Here is a 14,920-nt window from a genome sequence, read left to right as displayed (position 1 = left end):
ATCCTTGAGGCTTTATTGTACCTGGTTAAATGCAGCGACAGCCATGTTGAGTCATAGTATTTTTAATCAATGTAAAAACAACTCCAGTCAAACCACCCTGGTTAAATGTCACAGTCACACACAGCCGTTCCCATTACAGCAGTAACAGCACCCACTGTAGGCAACTGTAATTAGATTATAATCATTTTCCAGGTAGCCTCTGGATTTGGTCGTAATCTGGGATTTGGTTGCTCAGTGCTGAGTGGTGCGGAAACCCAGGAACTACCCTGTGGTCACTCTGCATATGATACCATGCGCAAACATAAACCATATGCATGGGAAACACACTGCTAACACATGAGAGTGTGAGAAGAAGGGATTACTTGGGTGGTTGTGTAATATGAATGCTTGACCATAACAGTTTGATAATTACAGGTGTACATGAAGGATTATCGTCTACAGAGCATTTTTCAGTATGTTATTTTAAAGGACTGAGCTTGGTGTGATAGCAGTAGCCCTACAGGCTGAAACCAGAAAGCACGCTGGTTAAACTTGAATGAAGGCCCACTCTGAGGAATCTTTGAGCAAGTAAGTGTGAGCTGAATAGCTTGATAGCTTTATGGCTTTAACAGATTCATAAAAAAGAAGGTGAACCTGGAAAACACATGCAAAAGAAAGTCAAGTGTTTAAATGAAACACAAACAGATTTATTATCCATGCACTATGTCATTATGTAACCCACCCCCCGTGAATTATACACACACACACACACACACACACACACACACACACACACACACACACACACACACACACACACACGCACACGCACACGCACACACACACGCACACACGCACACACACACACATACATACATACATACATACATACACACTCCTCACAGCAGGGTATGCTCATGCCATGAGATAAGCTCATCCCGTCACTCACTCTTTATTAGTACAGGATTACATTTATTCTCAATCCCAAACTCCCACAGACACTCAGTACACGCACTGTCTGCCAGGGACCGTTACAGGTAGCCAGGCAGTCAGGTCGCTTTGGGATTGTTTCATGCTCATGGAGGTGTGTTGCTCACTTGGCTACTAACAGAGGCTTTACCAAGGGACAGGTGGATTTCTGTCAGACAAGAATAAACCATAGTGTTGTGAATTCAGTTTCATGAAGGTAAGACAATGATCGCACTTATTTGAACAGGTGAACGGTGATCTGTACTGACCAGGGAGCTGTTTCTGGTCATAACAGATGAAACCTGCCGTGGAAGTTGTATTGTTTATCAGAGGTTTCTATCTGCATATAAAACCTCAAATTCATTAACGATATGTTTTTTGCATCTGAAATGTACATACGATGGTCTCCAAATGTTATTTATTTAACAATATAATTCAGAAATACAATGTATTTGTGCTTCAGGTAACATAACCCGCCGCCCACCCTGTCCTTCTTCCCCAGATGTTTCCTTGGTCCGCGGTTTTCTCCCTGGAGCCCAAGGTCCCTGGCCAGCGCACAGCGGAGGAGCTGGTAACCAATACTCTAATGTTGGAGCTGGGGGCCATTGTGAAACGCACCGAACGCATCCGTTTAGAGAGGATCACTGAGGGCCTTCGCCGCCGTCGCAGCTCCTCCTCCACAGCTGACTACAGCTGGCTGGCCGACACCCCCACCCCACAGCCCTATGAGCTGACCCCCAGCGACCTGCTGGAGCTGCAGGAGCTCTGTGCCAAGATCCCTCCGGCACAGTGTGGCCCTTTGATCGTCAGGTGAGGAAGAAGAATAGGGAGACATAGTCGAGTACATGTAGAAAGATACAAAGTACTAAGAGAAAGAGAAGGACAGCCAAAGACAATCACAGAGACTGAAAGAGAGAGATGGGCAGGAAAGAACGTAGCATTAAGAAGAAGATGAGGAGAAAGCTGCAGGGTTTCAAACTGATCCCTTTAGAACCCTTCAATTTAACTCAGGAAATGAGCTGATACTTTAATAACGTATTCTTTCCTAAGAGACAATAGTACATGCACAGCATCTTAGAGATGACATGCCCATATTCAGGGGCGTCACAACATGGAAGGCAAAGCAGGCAATTGCCTGGGGCCCCGAGCTGAGAGGGGGGGCCCTGAGAACGATTGGCAAATGCTCCAAATTCACAGGAACCAGACTCTAAACTAGTTGCTTGTTTTCATTAGCTTCTGTGATAGTAAATTTAGTAAAGTATAATGAGGGCTCATATCCTACCACGGGCGTAGTTAGGGAGTTTTGACCCCTTTAAAAACTGCACTTTAGGCTCCACATATCCGTCCGTGTCATCAGCTTTGTATTCTGACCTTGTCTGGGTCGTGTTTTGAGGTGATTCTAAAGCTCTGTAAGTGTATTTGTTGAATGATCCTGTTGGTCCTCATCATTCATCACCATGCCTTATTCCTCCTGCTGCAGGTTCAGGAGGATGGTGTCCCAGATGGAGCCTGAGGTTCACGAGGTGGCCCGGCTGTTTCGCTCGGTGCTGCGCGACTGCGTGGACGAGATCAACGGAAACGAATACATTCAGGAGCAGGACATCGTGTTAGAGAAGCAGCAGCGCAGCAGGAGCCTCTCCTTTGTAAATTTCCGCACAAAGTTTCGCACGGGGCACTTCTTCAAAGGCAGCGGCATGAGTGGTTCCAGGGGGAACCTGCAGCAGCAGGTGGACTGGTATGATGAGGAGGAGGAGCAGGAGGAGGAGGATGGAGCAGAGGAGGAGATCATCAGGGCCAGGGCAAGGAAAGGAAGGAGCATGAGCATGCCAGAGATTACCCCTATTGAGCAAAGTGCCCAGGGGTGAGAGGAAGGAGGGAGAGTCAGGTCCATCCAGAAGGGGTGTTGGAAGGGGGGGCACCTGTGGAGCTGTTTTTGAGGGGAGAGAAAAGGAGCCTGGATTACAGAAGGCCAACATAAATCAGGGGGAAGGGGTGACAGGATAGAAATGAAAAATGCTCCCTAGATTTCCTCTAACCTGGCCAACCTGGAGAGAAGAGGCCAAAAAAGATTTCTCTACCTTCAGGAACACTGTCCATTAGATGATGAACTTTAGTCCATCACAAGAAGCATCATTGTTCTCGTTTCAACATGTGGGAAGAAAAGAGGATAACTTTTTCTTTTGTTTGGCTGTAGCATTAAGTAGCATTAATGATCTGTGGACCAGGGTTACCAGGCTTGCATCTCATGATAGTCTCTCTAGTAGTTGTTCAGATATTTCAGTCTGTACCAGAGACTGAAGGACGCTGCCATCCCTAGAGGTGAGACGCTAATATAGATAAAAAAAATCAAATGTGCTGCATTGAATTTTCTTGAGTAAGATCTCCTGACTGTTCAACATTCACATGCTTTAGGTATCTCTAAAACCATTTGACTGATGCTCACTAAACAACAGAACAGCTGTCAGCGTAGAGAGCGGGGAAGTTCAGCTCAGGCCATTCCTGCATGTGGATAATTCAACTGTTTGAAACTGGATAAATCAGCTCAGTTAGCAGATGCTCACTTAGTGTATCAATTAAGCAAATCCTCATCATGTCAGTCATTTGAAATCTTGTTTTTTATTGTGTATATGAAATGTATTCGGAGAAATAAACATATGTGATTAAAACACATGTTTTTCACAAATGCTACTGGGATTTTGGGGATTAAATGTAAAGTTGAGTAACTTTTAGCCGTACACTAAATGGACAAATGATAATTGACGTTTGGCCATTTGTGACTGACAAGGTAAGCATATGTATATGCACATCTATCTGAGCCTGTACCGTAATAATTGAAAGGAAGGAAAAATAACACCCCTACAAGTGTGGTGTAAATATTGGGACTATAAACTGCAGCGTGGCCCGATATAGCCCGTCTCCGTTGGTGAGGCTCAGCATGGCTAATTATATCCCTGCTGGCTAATCCTATTATCTCAAGAAAATCTCATCCAAATGCCAGCAACCCATTATTCTTTTATTAGTATGCACTTTCTTATCAATACATCATTATCACTATTTGCACTTTGTACACTGAAGTCAAGGCATTTGGCTAAAAAAAAAACAAGAGGAAAAGTAGGAAGGATGTTTTCTTTCTTCTTAAAAAGCTCTGGTCATTTAAAATACTGCCTGTAAATTAGATAAAGGAGGGAAACAACTACAACAGTGATATTCAACCAGAGACTTCAGGGAATCTGGCTGAATGAGTCACTTCATAAGCGGGTCTTCAAAACCAGCGCAACCCCGTCAGACGCACTAATGTCAAACCCGGGTCCAGTTCAGACACTCGTAGGCTGTAGTCTTCCTGCTGCTCCAAATGTGGAAAGTAAACACTTTTCCAACCATCAACATGCTTCACGGCTGCAACCAGTTTAATTTAAAACAGTTTTCTTACATAGTTTAACATGTCATACAGCTCGTTCCTGGATGAAACTAACAAAGTCCCCTTTATTAACTGTCTCTAACTGCCTCCTTGTGCCTTCAGGAGACGAAATGCCAGCCCAGAGAATGTCTTCGTATTGTGTCACAGTTCGTTCAGAGTACTTGTTTGGCAAAAAGACATTGAAAGAAAAACAAAAGGGAAAAGGATTAAAAATATTCCTCATCATAACTGAACGGTGTTAAGGGAAAAATCACTGATAAATGAGACAGTCATTCTCTTCAATAAAAAGCAGGTAAAGTAAGAAGCAAAATAATCTGAGGATAAACTCCAGTTCTGTTGTTTGGCTTTGGAATAATAATAATAATAATAACAAGTGAGATGTGGAAAGGGAAGACAAGAAAAAAAAATTGAAATTAAAAAGACAGTTTGCAGAATCAAACCATTAAATTATAGCCATTTGGATTAAATGTTTATGAGTAGTTGGTCAAAGTACAAGGGCAGTTTTCTGCTCTCTCTATACAAAGCAAGGATTTTAGATAATTAATTCTTTTTTGTTTGGACAGAGTTCATCATCTTCTTTCTTCACTGAATCTTTGAATTAAGATAGAGTCTGGGGCTTGGGAATACCCGACAAGTCTCTATTAATCTGAGTGGATCCCAAGCCTCCATCAAGCCGTCACTTTGACAGAGGAGCCGGTCCTTCAAATCAAAAGTCTGGATGTGTTGTCTTAGTCCAGCTTTAGTTTTAACGTCCACTTCCCCCGTCCTTTAGCCGGTCCTCCTTTCTTTAGGCAAAGAAGACGACAAAGATGATGAAGAACACGATGAGGACGAGAAAGATCTTGATCATCAGCCAACGGTTGGAAGAGACCGACTGGAAGTACTTGAGGATCTCTGTGTGGGCGCCCTCCACGTTCAGCTGAGTGTCCTCCACGTTTGCATCGATCCTGTAATTACACGACAGGGAAAAGGTTCAATCCAACTGAGCTTTTAAAGACAGAATCAAATCACATTACGGCTTTTTTATTTTTCTTTAAATCTTACATTTTAATGCACTAAATGACAATGATCTACTAATCAATACTTTGTGTTCGAGATTCTTATTGCTCACATACTAGAGTGCACTTATTTATTTTTCAGTTTCCATTTACAGAGTGTATTTTATGTTCCAGGTTTCTGAGAGTCCTCCGTCGTTGATCCTCCATCTGTTTCCATCTCACCTCTGAATCGTCTCCTCTTGCTCTTTGACCATGTGCGCCAGCTGCTGGAATATAGAGCCCAGTTCCACGATGGTGGTCTCAATGTTCTGCATGGTGTCCGAACGGCTCTGGATGTACGAGTCCTTCAATGACACAGTGAGCAGGATTTCAAAAAGGGGCCTTATCAGGGAACATAAATGCACAGTTTTCCTATTTGGTCAAACTTTCGCGTGAAGGTTTTTAATTCTACCTGCTCATCAATAAGTTGGAGCTGCATGGGATTGGCCTGATTGTCCATATTGATGGCCACATCACCGAGACTCCGGGACTCATCCTGCATCAGGACTGAGCTCTCTGAAGGGAGACAACAAGCAAAACACAAAACACATTTTCAATAGGACCAGATGGAAATGCTAAATGGTAGAGGGGAAAAGCAGTGAGAACAGCGGGCGATACAGTAGCTAGTTATACCCACTGGGAGAGTCGGACCAGGGAAATACCTTTTAAATTTGAGGTTGTATAGCCCTGGTAGTCATAGCGCGGCTCACGAGCTGCATGCGGCTCCTGGGCCCCTTTTTTGCGGCTCCCTAAAATATTTTTTAATTTTGCATTATCGATGACCAAATACAGTATAAATCATTCACATGGACTTCGAGCAGTTCCCTACTACAACAGCTGGTTGTTCTGAGAAATTTACTGGCAGCTAAAATTTCTGTTCAACCTGAATTCATTTCAAGCAATATGCCCATTGTAGATACCGTCAAATTCAAAATATGAAGGAACAGGTATAGGCGCAAAGAAAAACATTATATCACGGTATTAACAATTGATAATGTTTGTTTTTCCTATGCCATGAGGAAACATTTGCCAACTGTGAGAGTTTCAAACATTTTTATATTTCTATTAAGGTAGCTTTTTGTAAAAAAACATATAAATCATGGTGGGTTTAAAAGTCAGAATCACTGGATGTTAAAGTGAGTCTCAACCGTTTTAATCTCAACTGTCAAGAATTATGATCTACCGTATGTTCAAGAGTTTATATGCCTTTATAATTCTCAAGGTATTTAGAATAAACACTTTGCTTGAAATTCTGCCAGTAACACCTATAGACTACAGGCTGCACCTGATCTTTCCACTGACAGTGTAAATGCCTGCACGGGAAGCTCCCAGTGTTAATTAGAGGCCAAAACCAAATGAGGGATTTTTTAGGAAAAAATGATTTGTAAATTTGGATATGGATATAATTGTTTTGGGAGGGCAGAGATTTGAGACCAAACTTTGCCTACCAATAATATCATAGAGTGAACACTCCCTGAAGAAGCTAGAACAGCATGCATTGTTTACCTGTCGCCGCCACTACTTTAATGCTACAAGCCTGAAGCTAAGATGTGGACGGACTTACTGAAGTTGTTGGCCATCAGAGGAGAAGACGAGACAGGAGGCTGCGAGAACTGCTCTCTCCTGCTGCGCTGCTGCTTCAGGTTCTGCAGGAAAACAGACGAAGGAGGGAAATAGGGAACAGGTTGAATAACTGTGTCTGATTCAAAACGTTGTTGTTCCTTCTGACTTTGAATGATAAAGTATAGAAAATGTTTAGTTTGGCTCACCTCTGTTCTCACTTCTAGGACTGATTTGAAGTCATTGGACATTGAAGCCAGTTTGGACTGTGGATAAAAGAAGTCGTAAAGTTAAACAAAGTAAAGCTACATTCAGCTGTGAACATTTGTTACAGACCTCTACTGTGTAAAAAACAGTTATGTCTTTGCAAAACTACTTACATAAATTTGCACACTTTACTTCATTGTACATAAACAAAAGCAGATTTTTTTTTTAAATTTCAAGAAAATATTAACTTGTGGTCAATGAAGAAAATACTCTATTCTAAATTGATATTAATTGGAAAAAGAACCCTTAAAGCTTATATATTTCACCAAAATCTAAATTTTTCCAGTGCAAACACACAATTCAATGTGAATTAGAACTTGTTGAACATACCTGTAATGACACCACTATAGTGTTAGAGTGGGTTTGGATGTGCCGACCACCCGGAGCTCCGCGGGACCTCACCAAGTCCTGCAGTTGTGCTATCTGTTTATTTAGACTGTTGATGTCCTAAAAACATAAACAGAGATGTAGAAACGTATTTACACGATTGTAGATAGCTGCTCTATTCACAAATAATGTATAGTATATTTATAAAAGCACATTTCATGGGATATTTACAATTTACTCACTTGTTTTATGATGTACGTCAACTCCTCAACCTCCACCGCCTTGTCGTCAAATAGAGATTTTCTCTTTGCCACTAAAGCATAAAAAAAACAACATGTATAATCAGGGACCTCACAACAAAGCCAAGATTTTTGTAAAATCGTTAAAGATGCTTAAATAATACTGATGGAATACTTACAGATAGTGAGCTTTTCCAGTTTGGCAAATGTATTGCTGAGGTCTTTCCCAATTCTCCTACAATTAAACACACAGAAATGTGGCTGTGAAAAATGTTTTTTTGGATTCTTACCAGGAGTGAGATAAGATGATTATATCAACTTAATCTTCTTCTGTGTCTCACTGCTTAGGGTCTAGAAGATAAGCTAGGCCAAACAAATATTATGCAATAAGCATGAGGAGGAAACTAATGTGTGAATACAAATAGCTGAACACACAAAATCAACAATAAGGAACAACCAATAATGAGCTGTTGAAACTCATGAAAAAAAAGACTGTGGGGAACTTACTTGGCCATAACTGTGAAGTCACTGCGCTGCCTGAGAGCGTTGAGAGCTGGTTTACTGGGCTGTATTCCATTCTGCAGAAGGAGGGAGGGAGTAAGTACAGTATTACATAAGAGTATGTATGATAGGCAACTTCAAACATATGACAGGTCTTCTCAACATGACTAATAGATGGGTCAAGTTGTTTGCTATTCTGTTGATCAACTTAACATTATAGTCAATAATGCTTTCTTTGATGTCGCTAAACAATCAATTCTAAGTGCTTTTAGTTTGCTGGTCAAACTATGTGAACGTAGTTGTCACTGAAAAATGAGCGCTGATGTCTTGTAAATGTAATCAATGTGGTGTGATGTTTGACAATACTGCCAATTTAACATGACAAACAACTATTTCTGATTAAGATCCTCCAAAGGTGTCCTTGTATCGATTGTGCCCAAGTTTTCAACTACGAAAGGTCAGTATATTGACATTGCTTTCTGCCATTTACCATAATCATTTTGTTGCCAGTTGTATTAGAAGGATAATAGACATCCAGGGCTATAGAAGTAAAAATGAACACCAATGTTTGCTTAACTTAAGATTAAATTGGCAGATAAGAGTACGCTAAGGGTTGTTTTGATCAGAATATCAACAGGTCTTAATAAGCAATTCAGCTGTATTGCTAGTATTTTGTGGCCCTTTGGGATACTTCTGCCTGTCTTTAATATCTTTCAACAGTGTCCTTTGACTTTCAAATATGAAATATCAACAGTGGCTTCATAAAGACGCCCCTGGGCCTGTGTCTCTAACGCTTTTGTTTTGGATTCCATACACGTCACCTTAACAGGAACAAGAATCTACTTTGAAGGCGTGTAAAGGTCAACAAACTTGTGTAGGTTATAAATAATCATAGGCTTTTTTATAGGACACTGGGCAAACCCCTGCTATTTTATACTTTTTTGCCTTGAGAAATTAACTAAATAAGTTACACAAGCATCCACCCATAAGACATTAAATGTGTTACACAAATGAAGCCTTAGTGAAACCAACGGGAGAGGATCTTAGACAAGGAACCAAAACCAAAAGCAGCCGAGGCCTTAACATAGACTGTGTAATACTTGTATTATTGTGCTGTGAGATGTGTCCCAACATACCTGTCTGCCCTGGAGAGATTTACAGGCTGACTGGAACTCAGTGGTCCGGTCACGGCACGTCATCCTGCCGCCGGGAGAGCGTCACCTGCCCGCTGAAGACCACTCGCCGCCCGGGAGCCTCGGGTTCCTCCCCCGCTGAGAGGGATGGGTGGATACGAGGACCTCCGGCTCGGTGGACGAGCTCACGTCCGAGGGGCTGTGCTCTTCACGGACACACGCAACCCACCGTCTGAAAACAAGGCGCAGAAGCATGACAGCTTTTAGGATTTAACACCGTAAAAACCGCTTGTCGTCGTTTCACAGATAGAATTGTTTAGAATGTGAATAAAGCTCCCGGTTTGGTTCCAGGTACCGTTAGCTCACGGTTGTCGTCACACCGACCGAGCTAAACAACAACAGCCAGGTGACACGTAGCGGCAGACGCACACGACTCGTTAATAAAGCCACGGCCGAGCTAAATATACACATTGTTAGGTAAGAATGATTATCCAGGGACGACGTGGACGGGTCCTGTGTGAGAGGGAAGGCCGCCCGTCAAGACCCAGCTGATCGCGGCCTCACCGGCTAGCCACATGCTAACGTTAGCTCCGGAAAGCTAACCGGGGTTCTCGTACGTTCTCTCCTCTAACCTCCGCTCTGTTCGAGCTAAACCAACCCGGCGATGTTGAGCTTAGTTCGGAAGACGATAAAAACCAATCGACGGGACTTACTTGAGTAGATATTAGATCATATTTCGAGAGCTCCCGTTGTCTCTGGTGAAAACTAAATAACGCAGGAGTTAAAGTTCCAATCCGGGTCATTTCCGGTAGTGACGTCACTGCCACGTCTACTTTACAGAGGCGGAAAATCCCTGCAGGTGCAGCATGCCGCCACCAGATGTCGCCCTGTGTCCTGTTCACGCTGTAGTTAACATTAACGGTGACAATTATTTATTCAAGCTACTGAACGTTACAGTTCTGTGGAAAAGGTCTCAATGTTGGTATAAATTTAAATTATTGCACCAAAGTGAATATATAGTAAAGTGGAGAAAAAATAAATGAATAAAGTCAGTATCCAGTGTAAACAATTCTCCTCTTGCTGCATTTAAGGTGTTTTTTCAAGAAAGTGCCTCTGTTCTTCTGTCTCTTCACATGACTCCATGATGTTAAGACCGGGTTTCTGTGAGGGCCTACACCATCTGCCAGGACCACTCAGACACCTCCCCCCCAATGGTATTCTGTGATGGATAAGAATCTGAACATGTGATGTGCCTAAACTTTTCCACAGGACTGAATTTTCATTGTGGTGGATGATGTAAAAAAAGTAAAGATCCAGGTGTATATGTGCATATCCTATTATCAAGAAACAAACCATATTTACTCCAACACAAATAGCTAAATTGGATGGTTTGTAGGATTTCCCATAAAGGTGCATTTTACCATGTCCTGTCCATGGCTGGATTAACCCACTATGAGGCCCCCGAGCCAGAGATAAGGTGGTGGGCCCCATTAAACCCCTTGTTGCCCCTACAATGAATGCAAAGTGCAGTCTGGTCTGGCGCCAGGTTTTCGTCACGGTCATTTGATGCAACAACAATTGAAAGATATGCAACATCTGTGCACAAAACTGATCAAATTAAGACACTTTGACTAAGCAGACCCCAGGATTAGCAAACAAATTAGGCCCCAGCTCAGAGGCCCTTATCCTTTTAACTGATAGTTTGTTATGTATATTCACAAATAGGTTTTCAATTAAATTAACACAGACCACTTCACATTTGGACAATAATGTCTCTCAATATTACTACACTATATTCACAGTAGTGATGATGTTTGGGATCACTGCTTTCCATACATTTTACTACCACTACAATAGTGGAGTTCAAGAGAAGTTACTGTGATACAGATACATAGCATAATAAATGTAAACAGTGTATTGTTTGGTATTTGGACATTCATTTGTCTCAGAGGAAATATTTAAAAGTCCTGCACAACAGGAGAATTCTGAGCCAGTTTGGGCTTCAGGTTGTATTAACATTGTCAATGTGGATTATAAACATTTGGGTTAAACATTCAATGTTATCAAACCTACATTATCAACGATAATGAACAGTATCATCATAATAAGAAAGTCAAGCCACTGGGTCCCTCCAAACTGAATTTAGTTCCAAGTGATTGTTGATGTCAAAATGCAGGAGAAACTAACCCTTTGAGTTTGAGGGAGCAGCAGAGGAATGAGCAGGCAGACAGCGGCGGACTGTGATTGGCTGCTGCCTCAGGTGAGTCGACCTGCAGGTACAGTAAGGTATAGGGGGGGGGAGATAACATCCAGCAGGCTCTCTGATCTCCTTTCAGTCCTACTGGTACCCGCATCCTCCACCTGACAGGACCGAGCATGTCAAACCACAACTATGCCCTCACCTATTTACCTGTTAGCCCCACAACCACAAACACCCCCTCCTCCAGCCTCTCTCTCTCTCTCCCCCATGGCCTGCACCACCCCTCACCCACTCATCTCCACTCCACTTCACATTTTATACTCCACTTCAGGTCAGCTAACATATCTCACTCCTCTTTGTACTGTCACACATTGTTTGATGTTTCAATCTGATGTAGAAAATTGCCCTGCACTGTTTGATTTTGCTTTCAGCATCACATCACATTCGATTGTTGAGGTTATGTTTGTGTGTTGGTTGGTTTGCTTGTTTGTATCCAAGATTACACAAAATTGCCGAATGGAATTTCCTTGCAGCTTGATGGAAGGATATGGGCCAAGAAATAACCCATTGAATTTAGGTGCCTATCTTGGAATTATTTCTTCACTTTCTTTAACATGTTGAGATTTTCGACATTTTCACTGATTTCTCTGGAGATTACATTACATTTCATTTAGCTGACGCTTTTATCCAAAGCGACTTACAATAAGTGCCTTCAACCCCGAGGGAAAAAACCCAGAACAACAAGAATGGAGACAGTACAATTTCTTCGAAATAAAGCAAGGTATAGTCGGAAGAGGTGTGTTTTTAGTTTTCTGCGGAAGATGTGTAAACTTTCAGATGTCCGGATGTCAATTGGGAGCTCATTCCACCATTTAGGAGCTAGGACAGCAAACAGTCGTGATTTTGATTTGAGTGTTTAGCTCGCAGTGAAGGAGCAACGAGCCGATTAGGATTAGGAGATAATTCATAGATATTGATCAAAAACAAATGTAAGCACATGTAGGGGACTGATAGCTATGAGTGTGTTAAACTTGGTGCAGCTTTATTGAATTTAACAGGACTGTTGGGCCTTGGTGCAGGTATGTGCTTTACTGACATTATATTTTTCATATCTTTAGCCTTGATGGAAGAAGGGCTGCAAGAATCACAATTGCCTGTTTGGTCCACCACTAAATATCTTAACAATGATTAAATGGATAAAGACGCCTTTTTGTACAGACACAGAGGATGGATCCTATTGACCCTTGAGGATCATTTGACTTTTCATATAGTGTAGGTCAGTGAACTAATGTTAACCCATTTTTACATTCTGAATTACTAAATTCATATCAAAAACACTGAAAACCAAGTTTTGATAAAACTGGACCTCATTGTCCAATGGAGAAAATCATTTGAATATGTTTTTTATTCACAAAATGAGGGGAATCAAACCTCCTCTTAACTGCTGTGAAATCTCAGCCTGACTTCACAGAAGCTGTTTTTTCCACGTTGTCAAAACGGCGCGTAACTCTTTCATCAAGGTTGACGTCCTTCAGTGGACTGAGACAGACGAGGCCTGTGGATCCATGTTTCTGTCGGAGATAACACTGCTTGTTTGTTCTGTAAAATAAAGTAAAGTTCTCTGTATTCACAAGAGATCCTAAAAAACATTCACTTTCCTGTCAGCAAACACACACAACCTTACCCTGCACATTTTGAACTCAGTCTCGCTCGCTCTCTCTTTCTGTCTCACTCTTTCATTTCATCCCTCTCTCTCTCACACACACACACACACACACACACACACGAGTGCTGATACCATCTAACAACACACTCTTGCAGAACAGATAGCATACAGTACCTGCTTCAACACAGCTGCTGCTACAAAAGCAGGGAGGAAACCACGGCTGGGGTCATTAGAAAAACATGACTGCGAACACAGAGAAAGCAAGGTGGAAAAATACAGGAAGTCCTGGTACATGTGCAAAGACTGAGCCAGGCAGGGGGAGAGAAGGATGATAAAACGAGGGGTGCAGAAGGATGGATGGAGGCAGGCGAAGAGAGAGAGAGAGACTGGTGCTGCTAGTTGGAAATATAGGAGGTCAAAGTGATGTATGAGTCGGGGGACAAATGGTCAAAGAGCCGATGGAAGGTGTCTGACCAGTTTTCATTATGCATTATGACACATTTCTGATAAGCTCAGAGCTTTAAAAAGCAGATTTTAGAGTAAAGGCATCTTTTCGGAAACATGATGCATGAGTCACTATGTCCTCTTCTGTTTCTCTCCTCCTCTGTCTCCCTAATCTTGCAGCTATATTTAGTACTGGCATAATGCCCTTCCAGACAGATAGGTTGGCAGCAGCATCAGCTCCTCTCTTTTTTTTCCCCTCTCCTCTCTTTTCATCTCCTCTCTTTTACTCATCTCTCCCCAACTTTCCTTTTCTCTCCTGTCCTCTCCTTTTTTTTTTACTTTTTTACTTTCCTGTCCTCTCCCCCTTTTTGTCTTCCCTCTCCTTTCGTCCTCCTAAAACCCTCACACAATGTGGGTATTTAATTGATATTTACATTGCTGCCAATACGGTGCATCATCAGTCACCATTGATAATGCTGTTGGTCATACATTTAAATCTGTGACAAAAATATGCTGCTATTAACATAATCACCCAGACTTTATTCCACTGTCTGCTCTGAGGACACAAATGTGAGGGCAGCACCTCATCTATGCATCGTCACCATCAGCGTCATCATCAGCGTCATCATTAGGATCATAACTGACGCCAGGGGGAAGAAAGGCCTGGTACTCAGCAGCACCGGTGCAGACATACTGTATCACGCTGTAACCTTTGTAGAACAGCGTCCACTGAGGCTATAATCTATCATTTTGCGGTAGTGAAACACAAACAAAAACACAGCAAATCATACCCTGTCTTATGAGAACAAATACATTTTTCACCTGGGTAAGGTGCAGAAAGTCCCCTGCTGCTATATTATCATTATAATTATTATTGTTAATATTAATATTATTATTATTACTACTGATGCATTATTACTACTGATGCATTAAACTATAACCAGCTTTCTCATGTTGTACCTGGTCGAAGTGGAGCCAATTTAAATGACCACAGTTAGTTTTATCTAAAGAGAGGCACCATATTTAATGTGATGGGGGTGTTCTAACCATAGACAGTCATGTTAGATGATTCGAGCAGGATGTACTCCAGCGTTTAATGTTGTCTCATAAAGGAAATTGTCTTACATGAGCTGGGTTTTAGTATTTCAATTTGTCCAAGCTTTGTGAAAGCTGCTATACC

General features: G+C 41.9%; 2 protein-coding genes across 3 annotated transcripts; one reads left to right on the top strand and one right to left on the bottom strand.

The window, feature by feature from the left end:
* The first annotated feature begins 1,450 nt into the window (after window positions 1-1,450).
* Window positions 1,451-2,813, top strand: zgc:162144 (RD3 domain-containing protein). The gene is made up of 2 exons (XM_061079042.1): window positions 1,451-1,758; window positions 2,429-2,813. Exons 1-2 carry the CDS (start codon window positions 1,451-1,453, stop codon window positions 2,811-2,813), a joined length of 693 nt encoding a protein of 230 aa, XP_060935025.1.
* A 1,127-nt stretch (window positions 2,814-3,940) lies between these two features.
* On the bottom strand, window positions 3,941-10,225 carry stx5a (syntaxin 5A). 2 transcript variants are annotated; one of them, XM_061079040.1, is made up of 12 exons: window positions 10,144-10,225; window positions 9,434-9,662; window positions 8,304-8,374; window positions 7,976-8,031; window positions 7,800-7,870; window positions 7,561-7,677; window positions 7,173-7,229; window positions 6,968-7,049; window positions 6,066-6,152; window positions 5,816-5,919; window positions 5,587-5,708; window positions 3,941-5,313 (listed from the first exon to the last, which is right to left on the bottom strand). In XM_061079040.1, the coding sequence occupies exons 2-12, from the start codon at window positions 9,494-9,496 to the stop codon at window positions 5,154-5,156; spliced, it is 990 nt and encodes a 329-aa protein (XP_060935023.1). In that variant the 5' UTR covers window positions 9,497-9,662; window positions 10,144-10,225; the 3' UTR covers window positions 3,941-5,153. The 2 variants fall into 2 exon arrangements, with proteins under 2 accessions (XP_060935023.1, XP_060935024.1); XM_061079041.1 differs by lacking the exon at window positions 6,066-6,152.
* Window positions 10,226-14,920: the final 4,695 nt, after the last annotated feature.

Source organism: Limanda limanda, chromosome 10 (assembly GCF_963576545.1).
Source record: "Limanda limanda chromosome 10, fLimLim1.1, whole genome shotgun sequence".
NCBI lineage: Eukaryota > Metazoa > Chordata > Actinopteri > Pleuronectiformes > Pleuronectidae > Limanda > Limanda limanda.
The sequence above is the reverse complement of the archived record's forward strand: the minus strand, read 5'-3'. Positions and strand labels throughout refer to the sequence as shown.

What these genes read in the sequence shown, in the direction of transcription:
- zgc:162144 (XM_061079042.1), top strand. Translation starts at nt 1,451, where the DNA reads ATGTTTCCTTGGTCCGCGGTTTTCTCCCTGGAGCCCAAGGTCCCTGGC. An exon ending in TGTGGCCCTTTGATCGTCAG is followed by an intron (nt 1,759 to 2,428) that starts GTGAGGAAGAAG and finishes CTCCTGCTGCAG; the next exon opens with GTTCAGGAGGATGGTGTCCC.
- stx5a (XM_061079040.1), bottom strand. Translation starts at nt 9,496, where the DNA reads ATGACGTGCCGTGACCGGACCACTGAGTTCCAGTCAGCCTGTAAATCT. An exon ending in AATCTCTCCAGGGCAGACAG is followed by an intron (nt 8,375 to 9,433) that starts GTATGTTGGGAC and finishes CTCCTTCTGCAG; the next exon opens with AATGGAATACAGCCCAGTAA. An exon ending in TCCAACTTATTGATGAGCAG is followed by an intron (nt 5,709 to 5,815) that starts GTAGAATTAAAA and finishes GTGTCATTGAAG; the next exon opens with GACTCGTACATCCAGAGCCG.